This window comes from Muscardinus avellanarius (assembly GCF_963383645.1).
Source record: "Muscardinus avellanarius genome assembly, chromosome: 3".
Taxonomy (NCBI): Eukaryota; Metazoa; Chordata; class Mammalia; order Rodentia; family Gliridae; genus Muscardinus; species Muscardinus avellanarius.
This window is the reverse complement of record NC_137788.1, coordinates 89,292,705-89,307,650: the sequence shown is the minus strand read 5'-3', so window position 1 is coordinate 89,307,650 and position 14,946 is coordinate 89,292,705. Positions and strand designations below refer to the sequence as shown.

At 41.4% G+C, this 14,946-nt stretch overlaps 1 protein-coding gene across 1 annotated transcript in view; it reads left to right on the top strand.

Moving 5' to 3' along the window:
- Positions 1–5,965: 5,965 nt before the first annotated feature.
- FRRS1 (ferric chelate reductase 1) overlaps positions 5,966–14,946 on the top strand; it is a gene marked incomplete at both ends in the record, with an annotated part of 43,732 nt that continues 34,751 nt past the window's right edge. Inside the window, 5 exons of the mRNA XM_080691477.1 lie at positions 5,966–6,161; positions 6,731–6,867; positions 9,426–9,520; positions 10,843–10,990; positions 13,985–14,167. Of these exons, the coding sequence (XP_080547603.1) occupies positions 5,966–6,161; positions 6,731–6,867; positions 9,426–9,520; positions 10,843–10,990; positions 13,985–14,167 (759 nt within the window). The remainder of the gene's footprint in view (positions 6,162–6,730; positions 6,868–9,425; positions 9,521–10,842; positions 10,991–13,984; positions 14,168–14,946) is intronic.

Sequence of the window (14,946 nt, the reverse complement as noted above, 5' to 3'; positions counted from 1 at the left end):
ACTTCACCAAGAGTCGGCAGAGACCCAGACAGATTTGTTTAGGAAAGCCAGAAATACACATTGAACCTGGGCCATTTCCAGAGGGAGAGACACATTTGAGGGTCCCTGGTTCTTCTTTTTTATTGTGTGTGGCACTGGAGATGGAACCTGGGGGCCTTTTACCTCCAGGCTATACACCCAGACCTATTTTATTATTTTTATTTTGAAACAGGATCTCACTAACTTGCCGAGAGCCTCACTGATTTGCTAAGGCTGGCTTTGGAACCTGAGATTCTCCTGTCTCAGCCTCTCAGGTACTGGGATTACAAGCGTGAGCCACCATGCCCAGCTCTGGCTCTTCTTTTAAGGAAACTCGGTGAAGCGTGGGTAGGGGAAAGGTCTATGAGGATGACATCAGTCTGCTGATCACAAGCGGGTTTAGGCCATCTGGTCATCTTCGGGATCCTTAGGCTTATTGTGGGCTCTGTCATTTAATTAGTAGATAAGCTGGAAAGTCCCCTAAATTATAGGTTTCTCAAGATATCATAGCTGTTTTGTTAACAGTGCACTGGGTAATTATAGTGTGTGTGTGTGTGTGTGTGTGTGTGTGTGTGTGTGTGCATGCACGAGCTAACTGTATGATTTACAGATTTCCCAGCAATTCAAGAGAGACAGGCCTGGGAGAGAGAACTGGTTTGGGGATAAAAGTACGAGGAACTTTAGGACCAGACTTTTATATTAGAGTCATATTTTACTTCTTTCTTTTTGTCTCCTCCTTCTTCTTCTCTCTCTCTTTGGTACTGGGGATTGAACCCGGGGGCATTCTACGAATGAGCTACACTCTCAGCCCTACTTTATTTTTTATTTTGAAACAGGGTCTCACTGTCTCCCTTTTCTTTTATTTATTTTGTCCTACCTTATGACCAGCATAAAAAACGAAGGAATAGCAAATATATGAATGATCTAGGGGCTAAATGGGTGATGTGTACATGTATATCTACACAAGTTTTCTACCCCATTATGATGTATGAATATAATATACCAATAAAATATATATATGTGAATGATAGAAAGATATAAAAAAATTAACATGATCAGGGCAAATCTCTTGAAATGTTTTTTGGGTTATAATGTAAAGCTCTGTCTTTAGCGGTGGTTAAAAAAATTATCAATTTGATGTGAGACTATACTGCACTAATAAAAGCATATAGAAAAGCCGGGCGTGGTGGCGCACGCTTGTAATCCCAGCATTCGGGAGGCTGAGACCGGAGGATCGTGGTTCACGGACAGCCTCAGCTACTTAGTGAGGCCCTCTGCAACTCAGTGAGACCCGGTTTCAAAGTAAAGAATTAAAAAAAATAGGGCTGGGGGTGCAGCTCGGAGGTCAAATACCCCTGGGTTCCATCCCCAGACCCGCAAAAAAAAAAAAAAAAAAAAAAAGCATATAGAAATCCTAATACATATGGGAACAATGAAAATAAATGAAACAAACAAAGAACCCCCTGAAACTCTTTCCCAGATTATATACTATATAGTGAACTATTTTGGATATTTTTGCAGCTCATTCTTCATAAGAAAGCCCTGTTACCTCATCCCTCCAGGTCACTTAACACTCAGCGCATGCCCAGGCTCACATCTTGGGTGATGTGGAGTCAGTGTTACTGGGCTATGTTTAGTTTCTTGTGTGCATGTTAGATTTTGGAGTCCTTTGATGCCTTAATTTAAATAAATTTAGATAATAAGATCTTGCACTTGAATGCAACATAATTAATTGGACTTGATTAGTTACTTGCTAGCTTAATCCTCTGACATGGATATTTTACTATTTATTTGGTAGAACCCAGAGGCATCTACCTCCAAGCTACCTCTCAGCCCTATTTTGTTTTTATTTGGAAACAGGATCTTACAAAGTTGCTCAGAGCTTGGCTAAATTGTTGAGGCTGCCTTTGAACCTGCGATCCTCTTGCCTTTCTTAGTACCTGAGGCTGGCTGTGAACCTTGATCATCCTGTCTCAGCCTCCTGAATGCTGGGGTTACAAGGTTATAAGAAATTATAAAAGTATCATGTAATACTATAATGTGTGATGTAGTATAAGAAAAAGGAACAGGAGTTTGTTGATATAGGTTGACTAATAAACTTAAAAAGTTGTTTCTTAAGCCATTAACTGGAAAACTCATTAGTCTTTGTAAATAAGACAGAACTTTGAGCAGTTACATTGAACAGTTAGCTTTTTTTTTTTTTTTTTTTTTTGTGGTACTGGGGGTGGAACCCAGGAGCTTTACTACCTCACTAAGTAGCTGAGGCTGGCTTCGAACTTGTGCTATCCTCCTGTCTCAGCCTCCCAAGTGCGGGGATTACAAGTGAGCGCCACCAGGCCCAGCTTGAACTGATCCTTTTATCTCAGCCTCCCAAATGGGGAGATTACAAGCTTGTGCCACCACGCCCGGCTATAGTTAGCTTTTGACAGAGAACACAGAAGGTGACGGGGACTTCCCTCTTTGCCCTTGTTTGTGGTATTTCCTTAATGAATGACTAGTGTTCTTGTCTTAGTCATTTCTCTTTTCTGTCTTGTCCTTCTTGTTTGAATTATTCCCAACATATTTTTCCAATCTGCTTTCCTAAAGTTATAACATTTTTAGAATTGAAAGTGGCCTTGAATTTCTCTGTTCACTTGCTATATTTTGCAAATGAGCGATCAAGTGATTTGATGTTATTCAGGTGTTTAGAGCATAGCAGAGACAGACACACACAGTCTGGTTTCCACTCCACCGGACAGGAAGCCAGTGCCAAAGGAATATTTGCAAAATGGAACTAATTCTTCACACTGTACTGTGCTTTAGATGGATGGCACATGATGGCATTTAATCTTCATAATGACTTGGCCGAGGTCACGTAGTTTAGCTGTGACTGTGATCTTCTCCTGTGCTTTTTGTCTGGCCCTAAAATCAGATCTGCCCCCAAGTACAGGTCTGCCCCTAAGAGGAGGACTTGGAAGCCAGGATTTAGTTGAACATTACCCTATTGTAACAAGGACTTAGACGCTTCACTTTTGCCTGCAAATGTCCCATGAATGGCTAAAATCAGGATTAAAGACTTGACAGCTCTGTTGCCATTTTGCGTCCATCTTTCTTGCTCCAAGTCACCTCAGATTCCCAAAACAAGATCTGATTGATAGACATCATGTGATAGACATCTTGTGATGGTATTATATTGGGTCTTCAGAGTCAGGCCTCTAGCCTAGCACTCCAGAAGTAGCACTGTTAATTCTACTTTTTAGCAGTTTTCTTAAATATTATATTTCATATAGTAATTAACCATTTTTTTCCTTCCTTCCTTCCCCCCCTTCCCCCCCTTCCCTCCCTCCCTCCCTTCCTCCCTTCCTTCCTTCCTTCTTTCTTTTCTCCCTAACTCACTCTTTTCCTTCCTTCTTTCTTCCCTGTACTGTCAACTGAACACAGGGGCATTTTGCCTCTAAGCTATGTCCTCCCAGCTCTGTTTTATTTTTTATTTTGGAAAAGGTTCTCATTAAGTTGTTTTGGGACTAAGTTGCTAAGGATGACTTTGAACCTGTGATCCTCCTGTCTTAGCCTCCCAAGCACTGGGATTGCAGGCATGCTCCACCATGCCTGGCATAATCAACCATTTTCAATATCCCAATTCAAGAAAAGAGAGCAAATTCACCTTTTTTCAGCCTTTCTGTTCCAGATGATGCCTACCTGCACTGGTGAGGGAGCATCATTTAGTCTGAAAATGATGATCTCTTCCAGGAACACCCAGAAATAATGTTTATCATTTATCATGGCATCACTTAGCCTAGTCGACACATAAATAACCATCACAGAAGCCTCTTTATGGTTGTTTTTTTTTTTAAATTGTATTTACCCCTTTTGGTGTTGTCTAAGCTTTTGGATCTGTAGTTTAGTGTCTGATTATTAATTTGGAAAAATTATTAGTCATTATTTCAAAGAAATCATCTATTTCTTTCTCTTCTTCTAAAATTCTTTTTACATGTGTGTTACATCATTTGCAATTGTCCCACCGTTCTCGAATATTCTGTGTATTTTTCCCTTTGTTTTTTTAGTTTGGTGGTTTCTTACAAGATATTTTCAAGCTCAGAGATTCTTTCCTCTGATATTTGACATTTGGTATCCAGTCATCCAATAAGCCCATCAAAGGCATTTTTTTTCTCATTTTAAAACAGGGTCTTGATAAATTGCTGAGGCTGGCCTTGAACTTGTAGTCCTCCTGTCTCAGCCTTCTAGTCCTGAGATTATAGGTGTGTGCTCCCATGCCTGGCTAAGTTTTCATTTTTGTTGCTAGCCTCTTTTTTTTGGCTATTTCCCTCTGCTCACCTTGATCATCGTTCTTCTGTGCTACTTTATCTTAACCATATTGCCGACATAATAATTCCAATGCTCCTGTCATAACCAAATTTGGTTCTGATGTTTGTTCTTGTTTTCTAACTCAGAAATATCTGAAACTATAGGTAATAGAAATAACATCTTCTCAACTTGATTGTTTTTCTTCGTTTTGAGTATTGCAAATTAAATTACCCACCTCATCATTATGATGAATTGAATAGGAAGTTGGGAGAAGTCATACCAGAATTTATTCAGGTAATGATGTTTAAAGTCCAGAAGAGAAGCCGGGCGTGGTGGCGCACGCTTGTAATCCCTGCGCTTGGGAGGCGGAGACAGGAGGATCGCACAGGTTTGAAGCCAGCCGCGCTGGTTTAAGAGACCCTGTTTCCAAATAAAAAAGTATAAAAATAGGTCTGGGAGTGTAGCCCGGAGGTAAAAGGGTTTCCAGGAACCCCAGTACCACAAAATAAATAAAGTCCAGAAGAGACATTTCTTTAAGCTGTCTAAGATAAAATAGAAAAAAAAAAACCCTTTTTCTTTATATTGAACTAGTTTATTTTCTTATCATACTGGTGAAAGTTATCTTTTGTTATCAGACTTTGGGCTATTTTATATTATTTATATATTTTACCAGGAATTGAACTCAGGGATATTCTACCTCTGTGCTATACCCTCAGCTCTTTGTGTGTGTGTGTGTGTGTGTGTGTGTGTGTGTGTGTGTGTGGTCCTGGGGATGGAACCCAGGGGCCTTTACCTCCAGGCTATACTTCCCAGACCTATTTTTTTTATTTTTGGTGGTACTTGGGGGTAGAACCCAGAGGCTTTCTACCTCCGGGCTATACTCCCAGACCTATTTTCTATTTTCTTTGGAAACAGGGTCTCACTAAGTTGCTGAGAGCCTCACTAAGTAGCTGAGGCTGGCTTTGAACCTGTGTGATCCTCCTGTCTCAGCCTCCCAAGTGCGGGGATTACAAGCGTGTGCCACCATGCCTGGTTTAAGCTCTTTTCATTTTTTATTTTGAAATGGGCCTTGCTAAGTTGCTGAGGGTTTCACTAAAATTGCTGAGGCTGGCTTTCTTATCCCAGCCTCCCAAGTACTGGGATTATAGGCATGTGCCACTATACCCAGCTTTGTACCTTTGTTTTATTAAGACACTTTGAAGCCAGGCACCGTGGTGCATGCCTGTAATTCCAGTAGTTAGGAGGCTGTGATAAGAGGATTGTAGGTTCAAGGCCAGACTCAGCAACTTAGCCAGACCCTGTTTCAAAATAAAAAATAAAAAGGGCTGGGAGTGTAGCTTCAAGGTACAATGCTGTTGGGTTCAATCTCCATTAAAAAAATACTCTTGGTGGGGGAGGGCCTTAGTTTCCTCATTTTCAGGTGAGGAAGATTGGAAGTTTCAATGACTTGCTTAAAATCTCACAGTCAATATTTTAAAGAGCTGAGATGCAAGCCCAGGTCAGATTTCATATACCACCTTATTTTTATTATGTCTTTTGAGAACATGGATATCTGGACATTGAAAGCATGTAATTATCTAGAATTAACTGTTCTGCGTAACGAGGCTTTTATGTCTTATTTTAATTATAGCTGAAAATGATGTGCTTTCATCTTCTTGTAGAGATGGCGGTTTCCAGATGTGCTCTTGGTGCCTTTGTGTATGTGTTGCACATTAGTTCTGTGGTTAATTATCCCAGTGGAAAAGTTACAGAGTCATGCCATGGAATGATTCCTCAGCACGGCCACAGCCCACAGCCCGAGCCTGTTCACAGCATTGCAGTGAGTCAGGGGACCTTCAGACCAGGAGATCAGATCGAAGGTACAGTGCAGAATGGTTATTTGCATTTTTATTTGATATTCTTGTGGTCCTGGGGATTAAACCCAGAGGAATACTACTTCCAAACTATACTCTCCCTTCCTAGCCAAATTTTGATTTTTTGTTTTGAAATAGGGTCTTGCTAGGTTGCTGAGAATCTCACTACTTTCTGAGGCTGTCCTTGAACCTGTGATGCTTCTTGTTTCACTCTCTCAAGGACTGGAATTATAGGTGTGTGCCACTGTGCCTGGCTGATTGCTTACATTTTGAGTTCCATTCTTTTACTGTCTATTGCATCTTTATTATGAAACATTTTATTTTATTTTATTTTATTTTGCTGGTCTAGGGATGGAAGTTAGGGGCATTTGACCTCCAAGCTACACCCCCTGCCCTATTTTTTATTTTTTATTTTGAAACCGGGTCTCACTGAGTTGCAGAGGGCCTCACTAAGTAGCTGAGGCTGTCCGCGAACCGCGATCCTCCGGTCTCAGCTTCCTGAATGCTGGGATTACAAGTGTGCGTCACCACGCCCGGCTTGTAAATCTTTTAACTTGTCCTTTTGTCTGTCTCAGTTACTTTGTCAGGAAGACCGTTTAAAGGCTTTCTCTTAGAAGCCAGGGATGCGGAGGCTCAAAGTGGCCCTCCTGTTGGCTCCTTCACGCTGATTGACAGCCAAGTGTCACAGCTTCTGACTTGTGAAGATATACAGGTTTGTGTCTTATTTAAAATTATTTCTGTCTGTTTCCTTGGGGATCTTTTCACTGTGGGGTGATGTTTGTAACATAAACCATGACACTGCCCGTGTATTGCAGACATTTACACGAATTCAAACTCTCCTTCTGACCTATTTGTAATATATGTTTACACATCAGACTCCTAGAAGAGGAGGGGCAATAGCTTGAAAAGTTGATAGTTTGTGATGTTTTATATCAGACTAACTCTTCATTTTAATTTTTTTTACATATTTATTTATTTATTTATTTATTTATTCATTGCAGTACTGGGGATGGAACCCAGGGACATTCTACTGCTGAGCTACACCCCCAGCCCTATTTTTTTAATTTTTAATTTTGAAACAGGGTCTCACTGAGTTGCAAAGGGCCTACTAAGTAGCTGAGGCCTTCTACGAACCGCGATCCTCCTGTCTCAGCCTCCCAAATGCTGGGATTAAAAGCTTGCGCCACCATGCCCAGCTTTCATTTTATTTATTTATTTATTTATTTATTTATTTATTTTGCGGGTCTGGGGGTGGAACCCAGGGGCATTCGACCTCCGAGCTATACCCCCTGCCCAATTTTTGATTCTTTATTTTGAAACCGGGTCTCACTGTGTTGCAGAGGGCCTCACTAAGTAGCTGAGGCTGTCCGCGAACCGCGATCCTCCGGTCTCAGCCTTCCGAATGCTGGGATTATAAGCGTGCACCATCATGCCCGGCTTCATTTTTATTTTTTTGAGTGCTAGGGATGGAACACAGCGGCATTCTACATCTGAGCTATACCCCTAGCCCTGTTTTTTTAATTTTGAAACAGGATCTCATTAAGTTGCTGAGTCTGGCCTTAAACCTGCAATCCCCCTGTCTCAGCCTCCCAAGTACTGAGATTACATCTAAATTGCTTTTTTTTTTTTTTTTTTGGTATTGGGGATTCAACACAGGGGTATTCTACCTCCGAGCTACGCCCCCAGCTCTATTTTTTAAGATTTTTTTTTTTTATTTTGAAACAGGGTCTCACTGAGTTGGAAAGGGCCTCACTAAGTAGTAGCTGAGGCTGTTCTCGAATCACGATCCTCCCGTCTCACCCTCCCAAATGCTGGGATTACAAGCGTGCGCCACCACACCCGGCTTCTTAAAATGTCTTCTTATTATATTTATTTTTGAAGCATTTCACTATTGAAGTTAGGATTCTAAAGTAGGACAGAAGCCTTCATTAATTAATTATGTAATTCATGGCTGGGCGTGGTGTCCCATGCTTGTAATCCCAGTACTTGGGAGGCTGAGATAGGAGGATTGCAGGTTTGCAGTCAGCTTCAGCTACTTAGTGAGGCCCTCTGCAAATTAGGCAGACTGCTTCAAAATAAAGAAGAAAAAATAGGCCTGGAGATAGAATGCCTTAAATATTAATATACGGGAACTGTCTTGGATGCAAGAAAGATGGTGATGAACACCACTTATTCTTCTTCCTTGAAGAACTCACAGCCTTACACATCAGTAGAACAAGGACAGAAGATAAGACATAAAAGTAGAACCTCTGGATATAGGACAGATATACAAACAGCGCAGTATAGGATGGAGCATCCCTAGGGTGAGCAGAAAGCACAGGGTGTCACACGCAGGCGGGAGGGGATCAAGGAGACCTCGGAGCAGGTGATCCCTAAGCTAGGATTAAAGGTGTGTGTAGGAGTCTGCCAAGTGGAAGAAAATGGGAAACAAGAGTGCCCAAAAGAAAGTAATTTTTATTTATTTTTTAAACTTTTTAATATTGGTCCATTGTAGTCTCACATCATAATGTGGACCATGTTGACAATTGCATATAGTCACACAGTACTTGGTGCCTGCCCCCAAATGAAAGTAATTTAAAAATATCATACTATATATTTGGAGGCAGGAAGTTTTTCTTTTTCCTTTTGAGGAAACTTCTACATTTTTTATATCTATTAATGAAAAGAATGTGAATTTGTAGTGGAAATGGAATAGTGAGATGCCTCTTTTCTAGAATCAACACACCCAATATTTACCACTTTACTAGTTTTCCTCTCTCTCTCTCTCTCTCTCTCTCTCTCTCTCTCTCTCTCTCGTGTGTGTGTGTGTGTGTGTGTGTGTGTGTGTGTGTGTGTGTGGTAGTACTGGGGATTGAATCAGAGGTGCTTTACCACTGAACTATATCCCCAGCCCATTTTTTATTTTGAGACCGGTTCTCACTAAGTTGATGAGGCTGGCTGTGAACCTATGATTCGCCTGTTTCAGTCTCCTGAATAGTTGTGATTTCAGGCCACAGGCATGTACCAAGTGAAAGAAAATGGTACTTTTCTTGCTCCTTTCAGCTCTTACGTTTTGGATGACTATATTTCATTCACAAAGCTAACTGCTAATATGTTGCCAACCAGTCTACATGTATTTATTGTGTACCCCAGTCCTTGTTCTAAATATAGCCATTTTCACAGATACCATGGTCATACAGTGATCAATTGCTTTGAAAGTTGATAGCATTTACAGCCATGATGAACTCTTGGGTGACTGAATGATACTTTTTTAAAAAAATTTTATTTCAGGGATCAGCTGTGAGCCACACAAGTCCATCCAAGAAAACAGAAATTAAAGTCTATTGGAATGCTCCAAGCAATGCCCCTCATCATATACAGTTTTTGTGAGTAGAAGAGTTTATGTCTCTGTAACTAATATGATTGAAGCCATACTGGTTTGTACCTTTTTTTTTCTTTTTTTTGGTGGTACTGGGGGTGGAACCCAGAGGCTTTCTACCTCCGGGCTATACTCCCAGACCTTTTTTATATTTTATTTGGAAACAGGGTCTCACTAAGTTGCTGAGAGCCTCACTAAGTGGCTGAGGCTGGCTTTGAACCCGTGCGATCCTCCTGTCTCAGCCTCCCAAGCGTGGGGATTACAAGTGTGCGCTACCACACCCGGCTCATTTTTTTATGCTATTGACCATTCACCTACATAGGAGACTTATGGTATAGTAATGATGCCAGCTTACTCCTGAAATAAGAGTTTGTTTGGAATTTTTTTTTTCCACCAGTGTATACCCATCCCAGAATTTGGCACTGAATAGGCACTTACTAGACATTTGCTGAATGACTGAAGTGTTGCCCTATCTAAATACTCATAGGAGCCAGCAGTTAATTCTTGAGTGTATGTGGTGTACAGAGTAATACTTTCTAAAACACCCGCTCTCGTTTCAGTATGAGAATATGAATAACACAGTCTTGAAATTCAGATGATTTTTTTTTTTACAGAGTTGCAACTTGCAGATTAGATTGTCAGGGAAACAAGCCCTGCGCTACCTCTAAGAATGATGATTCTGAGTACGTCTTCCTTATTCCCATGTACGAGGGGAAATGGAATGTCATAAAGCCATGTGATGATTCCTGAGCGGTGTTACAGATATATATTTTAAGGGAAAGCTTGCTGTCCTGACACATCTTTATTTTCTGCTCAATTTTGTCTACGGGCCATCAGCATACGGTTACCTAGCTTTGCACTGGTGTGTCCTGTGAAGTGTGAAGAAGAAATGTGGCCCCAGTGAGAGCTGCCAGGCTTCTGCATCCTCTGTAGAGCTCCTTGCCATAGCTGCCCACAGCCTTGCCCTTTGGAAGACTGAATTGGACACTGTGAAATGAGTCGTAGCTGGTCCTTATATGTCAAAGGGCAGAAATATCTGCAGTTTAATCTTTGAGTGTGGCATTCATGGCTGATGTTAACATGCCCAAAGAATAGACAAGAAAAGAGAGGGATGGGGAGGGGGGCTAAGTAGTAAAAGTTTATTTAGTGAAGCGGGAGAAGAGAGTCATTAGAGATTTGACAGGTTGTGTGTTCCTAGCTCATCTCTCTCACCTTTTTTTTTTTCCCTTTAAGGTTTTTTTGTGTTTTTTTCTTCCTTTAAGGTTTTGACTCAATTATGGTGGGCCACAGTCAGGGTTTGGTCTAACCTTTACTGGTCCTGCATTTCAGAGCCACAGTTGTTGAGAAGTATAAAATCTACTGGGTGAAGATTCCAAGCCAGATAATTTCTCAACCAAACGCACTTCCATTTACGACACCTGAAGCGACGGGAAGACCTTTGTCAACGTCACCTCCAGTTTCTCATTTAACCAAACCAGTAAGTCATGTTTTTAGAGCTTCACCAAATGCAATAGAAAATAGCAGCATTCTTGGAAAATTGTGACTCAATCCTTGGCAGAGTGCGCAGAGAAGTAGCTGTACTACTAGAAGTAGTTGTGATAGGAGAATTTTGGGTCCTCTGTAGGAATCTGAAGGAAGTCTTCATTAAAATGCGACGATTTCTAGGTTGAAATAAAGAAAAGCAAAACCTTGCATGATGAAGGTGTGGTTGTAATATTCACATGTAGTCTATACTAGCAAGTGGATGTATTTTCATTTGAAAATAAATTTGAGAAAACTTCTTTCATCCTTCCTTCTGGTCAAATGTCAAACATGGAGAGGAATCTGAGCTAAATTTGGACAAGATTTAGAAGGTTTTTTTTTTTTTTTGGTGGTACTGGGGGTGGAACCCAGGGGCTTTCTACCTCTAGGCTATACTTCCAGACCTATTTTATACTTTATTTGGAATCAGGGTGTCACAAAGTTGCTGAGAGCCTCACTAAGTAGCTGAGGCTGGCTTCGAACTTGCAGGATCCTCCTGTCTCAGCCTCTGAAGCGCTGGGATTACAAACATGTGCCACCACGCCTGGCTGATTTAGAAAACATTTTTGAAGTAGTGGTATAAATTATTATTATTATTTTTTGTACTGAGGATTGAGCTTTCTGCCTTCCTGCTACACCCTCAGCCTTTTTTTTTTTTTATTTTGAAACAGGTTCTCCTTAAGTTGCTGAGTGCCTTGCTAAGTTGGCTGAGGCTGGCCTCCACCCTGTGATCATTCTATTTTAGTTCCCCAAATACTGGGATTATCGACAGGCACCATCATGCCTAGCAATTTTTTTTTTTTTTTTTTTTTTTTGCAGTACTGGGGATGGGACCCAGGGGCATTCTACCTCAAAGCTACATCCCCAGCTCTATTTTTTATTCTTTTTTTAAATTTTTTGTGGTACTGGGGCAGAACCCAGTGGCTTTCTACCTCCGGGCTATACTCCCAGACCTATTTTATATTTTATTTGGAAACAGGGTCTCACTAAGTTGCTGAGAGCCTCACTAAGTAGCTGAGGCTGGCTTCGAACCTGCGCGATCCTCCTGTCTCAGCCTCCCAAGCGCGGGGATTACAAGCGTGCACCACCACACCCGGCTTATTCTTTATTTTGAAACAGGATCTGAATGAGTTTCAAAGAGCCTCACCTCATTTGGGAGGGTGACTGCCAACCGCAATCCTCCTGTCTCAGCCTCCCAAATGCTGGGGTTACAAGCGTGCACCACCACACCTGGCAAGCCTAGCAATTTTTTTGGTAGAATTAGGGATTGAACTCAGGAACTCCCACGTGCTAGTGAAGTGATCTTATCACTGAGTTACATCTTTATCCGTATAACTCATATCTTACTTCATATAAAGGTCAGAGTCCTAAGGAATTTCTGTGCTGAACCACAGAAAATCTTTTGCCAGCTCATCAGGTCGAATTCCATTTAGGCCTCTAACTCAAAAGATTAGGGTTAGAATAATACATGTTAGGAACATTAGGAAGAAGTGTTTTAATGAGTTAGATTGCTCAAAGTGGGCATATGAAAATGTCTTGAGATAGATTGTTACAATTTAAAATTTAAACACTGATTTGTTTACTTTCTGGGGTCTTTGGAGAAATTACTCGATTTTCATTTTCTGTTTCTTCACTTATAGGATAAGAAATAATATCATCTAGCTCTTAGTATCACTACGAGACTTAAGCAGACTCAGGACTGAGTTCAGGACCTTAGAGAAGTAGTTGTACTGGGTTGTACTTAGTGGCTGTACTTAGGCTCCACCACTGAGATATATTCCCAGCCCTTGGATTACTTTCATTTCAGATTTCAACCTAAAATTTAAAAGCAAAGTCTAAGGTTTAAATATTAAAATTTGCAAGGATTTGTTTTAAAAAAAAATACCAGTTTACCTATTAGGCAAGATTGTCAGCGTGGACAGTCTCTAAGAAGTTTCTCAAAATTTACCAGAAAGTGCTCCAGGGCATACTTAATATGCAATGTTTCCTGTACTAAAGGAACTTCAGTGCTCTTGTACCATTTGGGCTGTAGGGACAGTCAAAACATAGTGTTAGGCTTCTTGGCCTCCTGTTGGGAAAGGCCACTATTGTAGGAAAAACAGCTAAGCATTTCCCTGAGAACACCATACTGTCTTATGTAACTCTGTGCCCTATCTACTTGTCACTTTTGTTCCACTTTAACATATATAAACAGAAGCTGGGCGTGGTGGCACAAGCTTGTAATCCCAGCGTTTGGGAGGCTGAGACAGGACGATCGCGGTTTGAGGACAGCCTCAGCTACTTAGTGAGGCCCTTTGCAACCCAGTGAGAGCCTGTTTCAAAATAAAAAATAAAAAATAGGGCTGGGGGTATAGCTTGGCAGTAGAATGCCCCTGTATTCCATCCTCAGTACTGGAAAAAATATATAAACTGGACTGAGGCAGTCCAGGTGCAGATACATAAATAAGCAGAAATGGGGAAATCTCCACATGGAGCTTCCATGGGCCCAGTTGTTTACTCTTGGTACTGGCCTGGGCCTTCTACTTCAACTTGCTGCAGCAGGAATAAAGCCATATTTTATCCCCTGCCTCTGTCAGTGCCTTGCTTCTTTTATGGATGGACCAGATCAAACCCACAACCTCCAGACTTGGTTGGTTGCACAGCACAGGGCCACTAATACAAAGGTTTTCAAATTTTAATTAAAATTAATTAAGTTTAAAAGTTCATAGCTTAACTATGGTTCTGTTCATTTCAGTTGGGGGGTATGTCTTTTTTGCAGCACTGGGGATGGAAACCAGGGGCATTCTACTTCTGAGCGATGGGGGTGTGTCTTCTGTTCCCTTCTTTGAGTCTTTATTATGAAAAGATCCTCTCATTAAAACCCATACTTGAACATATTGGCTCCTCTGTGATTGGCAATGAACTGCTTGTTGGATAATTAAGATTTTTTTTCCCCCTGTCATTTTTCTAGTTCAGTGCCTCTGACTGTGGGAACAAGAAATTCTGCATTAGGAGTCCTTTGAGCTGTGACCCAGAGAAGGAGCCTGCCTGTGTCTTCTTGTCCTTCACAAGAGATGACCAGTCGGTGATGGTTGAAATGAGCGGTCCCAGTGAAGGCTATTTATCCTTTGCATTTTCTCATGACCGCTGGATGGTTCGTACCTCTCAATTATATAAGTGGTCATGAAGGGAGGGTCACTGGAGGGAGCTCTAATCAGCCGTAGATTGGCTGTTCCTTCCAGAGTCAAATGATCACACCTACGGGGTGAATGGAAAACTAATTTAGCTGTGAGTGTTTTATGACTTTAACAGTCGGGCAATTACAGACCCCTGAGAACAGGCTGTCCTAAGGACTGTTGGGAAGATCATTTTATTTCCAGTAGATTTGCCACTCTCTATGTCTGTCTCTCTCTTTGGGAAAAAGCAGGAAGCCCAGTTTAAGAGGAAATAGTTCTGCATAAAATGGCATGTTGTTTGCAGTACTTTTCAAACCATTGTGCTTTTCTTAAGGAACCAGAACTAAAGCACGTGCCCCTGCTCTCAGCATCCCTATTGTAGTAGTCATAGGTGCATTTCTCACACCGATGAGTTAAACCTGAGTGTGCAGGCAAACGTGGGCTCCATTGTCAGACCCTAAGGCAGCCTTGATCTCAGCTGCTTCTGGCCGCCCCAGGCGGTGCCCAGTTGATGCAAAGCTCCTGTAGGTGGCAGCCTTGAGCTGTGGTGGGGAGAGCAGCAAGGCGCCCAGGAGCCCTGATTTCCCAGGAGAAGTGTGAGTCCTGTTCATGGTGGGGCCACCAGTACAGAAGGCGCTTCGTTGCCACGTTAGCAAAGGCAAAGAGTCTTTTTAATCCTATCGATATTTAAATGGGAATACCACTTCTTTAGGAAATCATATTTCAAAAAAATAATAAATAGAAGGGACTCCGAGCT